We start from the raw sequence: 2,811 nt of genomic DNA on the forward strand, positions 1-2,811 counted from the left end.
ATTTTAATGCTACCAGTTAGGTGAAGTTGTAATGGACTATGAATATTGCTTGTTCCTGATTTTAGTCATGTGACATCAGCCAAGTGAACAAATTTCACGCCTTAAATATGACACACAAGATCCTGAAGTAAGAAATTGTTGCATAAATGAAATGAAGGTTTTTTCTTCTCTTTCTTTTCTTTAAGGAAAATTCTTTACTTAAGCTGAACAAATAAAAATTTACAATGTCATTTGGGCTAAAGTTTTCGTCTCCAAAATTGAGATTTTATATTCCCTTATTGTCTTTGTCTTCAAAATTGTGGTATTTCTGTTGTGTATTCTAAATTATTCCTTAGTATGAATCCCTCTGTTGAATTGGATTTCTGATTCTAAGTAATATCTGCTATATAGTGAGTTCCTCAACTACTATCACATGGCAAACTAAGTGACAGAGTGGGTGAAAAGTGGCTATGCTGAAACCCTCAAATCTATTAGCCATGTGAGGACTAAGCTTGTGATTTTGATCAATGTCGAATATGGTGGTGATTATGAAAAGATCAGTTTTCACATCCAGTCAGTAATGTGACAAACACATTAATCTAAATATCTTAATTCCTTTTATTATGTTTCTGCTAAAAGTCTCATAAAATCCTACTGTGTGATGACTTATGTGTATACTAAAAGTAGTGGTGCTGTGAACTACACTTGATCTGAGCTTTGAGCTCTACTTTATTATTTACTATGTGGTCAACCTTGGAAAAATTCCATTTTTTAATATGTGAAAAATGGGGATAGTACAAACAATGATTATATTTTGTTAAACATGAAATAGTACATATACCCATGTATACCTATTTATAAAAAAATATTTAAACATTTTTTGCTGTTCTCTTAGGTTGACAAGTGAGTAAATTATGAAGATACACTATGAAGCCACAGAGTAAAAATAAGTGAAGAGACTATGTAATGTTCTCCAAAGGTTGTCTGTAACATTCGTGTGGAGCTGGTCTATGCAGTGGTCTTGTCATAGGAACAGTCACACAAGAAACTAAGAGGAGCTGAAATATGAAATCAACAGATATCTGTGTTTAAACAGATGTTAAATTTCAGTTTATGCTATTCAATTTATTATTACTAATTGTCTATAAAACAATTAAGGTGACTAATATATACTATGTAGTGTCAGGCATAGAAAGATATATGCCCCCCAAAAATCAGAGTTTCTGTGAATTTTGACCATCATGAATTTCAATTTAAAATTTCCAGTCCTATTGAGTGGTATTTTGCCATCTCCACTCTTTACTTGTCAGGCTTATATTCACTAATTAGTCAGGAGTTTTAGAAACCTCAACCCAGAAACATGTCCTCCATAGCAGTAAAAGTTACTTCTGTATGTTTCTTTAATCATAGGTAGAACTTCACATAGTGGCAATGGCATAGATACTTTAATCATTTCCAGTTTTATTGTATTTTGTTGATACACATTGTTGAAGATAACTGGACTTCAGGGCTTCAAGCAAACACTCCTTATAATACATTCTTTAAAAACCAATTGTTTAGGTAATGTGTAACATGTAACACTTGTTTCCTGGCGGTAAATATATCTTATAGGAGATCTTCCTTTGACATCCTGAAAGCAGAGGACATGGATAAAATTAACCAGACATTTGTGCTAGAATTTCTTCTTCTGGGTCTTTCTGAATACCCAAAGACTGAGATTGTTTACTTTGTTGTAATTCTAAGTATGTACCTAGTCATTCTAGTTGGCAACGGTGTTCTCATCACAGCAAGCATCTTTGATTCCCATCTTCACTCCCCCATGTACTTCTTCCTGGGAAACCTCTCTTTTCTGGATATCTGCTATACATCTTCCTCTGTTCCTTCAACTTTGGTGAGCTTAATCTCAAAGAAAAGGAACATTTCCTTCTCTGGATGTGCAGTGCAAATGTTTTTTGGATTTGCAATGGGTTCAACAGAGTGTTTGCTCCTTGGCATGATGGCTTTTGACCGCTATGTGGCCATCTGTAACCCTCTGAGATACCCTGTCATCATGAGCAAGGTGGTGTATGTTCTGATGGCTTCTGTGTCGTGGCTCTCTGGTGGGATCAACTCAATTGTGCAAACATCACTTGCCATGCGATTGCCTTTCTGTGAGAATAATGTAATCAATCATTTCACATGTGAAATATTAGCTGTTCTCAAGCTAGCTTGTACTGATATATCTCTCAATATTATCACAATGATGGTATCAAATATGGCATTTCTAGTTCTTCCACTGCTGGTCATATTTTTCTCCTACATGTTCATCCTCTATACCATCTTGAGAATGAACTCAGCTAGAGGGAGACATAAGGCCTTTTCTACCTGCTCAGCACATTTGACTGTGGTAATTATATTTTATGGTACCATCTTCTTTATGTATGCCAAACCTAAGTCTCAAGAACTGCATGGAGAAAACAAGTTGCAAGCTTCTGACAAGCTCATTTCCCTGTTTTATGGTGTAGTGACTCCCATGCTAAATCCTATAATCTACAGCTTGAGGAATAAGGATGTAAAAGCTGCTGTAAAATATTTGCTAAACAAAAAACCTATCCAGTAAGTAAAAGGGTAACAGGCAGGAAGGCCAGGGGTCTCCAAACGGAGGAAATAGCGTGCAAGTGTCAGACATTTTTATCTCTGTTAAGCGGCAGGAGGAAACAAACTAGGGATATTTTTTTCCTTCTCTACACAAATTTAAAAGGAGGTTTCTCTTAAAATACTGTGTTGCCATAATGACACCTGGTTTCACCTGAAGTTAACTATTCTCAAACCTTGAGATAACCAATGCATTTT

At 35.4% G+C, this 2,811-nt stretch overlaps 1 protein-coding gene across 1 annotated transcript; it reads left to right on the forward strand.

The window, feature by feature from the left end:
* The first annotated feature begins 1,567 nt into the window (after window positions 1–1,567).
* Window positions 1,568–2,578, forward strand: LOC138434511 (olfactory receptor 13C3). Its single transcript, XM_069579346.1, has one exon. It carries the CDS (start codon window positions 1,625–1,627, stop codon window positions 2,576–2,578), a length of 954 nt encoding a protein of 317 aa, XP_069435447.1. The 5' UTR covers window positions 1,568–1,624.
* The last annotated feature ends 233 nt before the right edge of the window (window positions 2,579–2,811 follow it).

Source organism: Ovis canadensis, chromosome 2 (genome assembly GCF_042477335.2).
Source record: "Ovis canadensis isolate MfBH-ARS-UI-01 breed Bighorn chromosome 2, ARS-UI_OviCan_v2, whole genome shotgun sequence".
Taxonomy (NCBI): domain Eukaryota; kingdom Metazoa; phylum Chordata; class Mammalia; order Artiodactyla; family Bovidae; genus Ovis; species Ovis canadensis.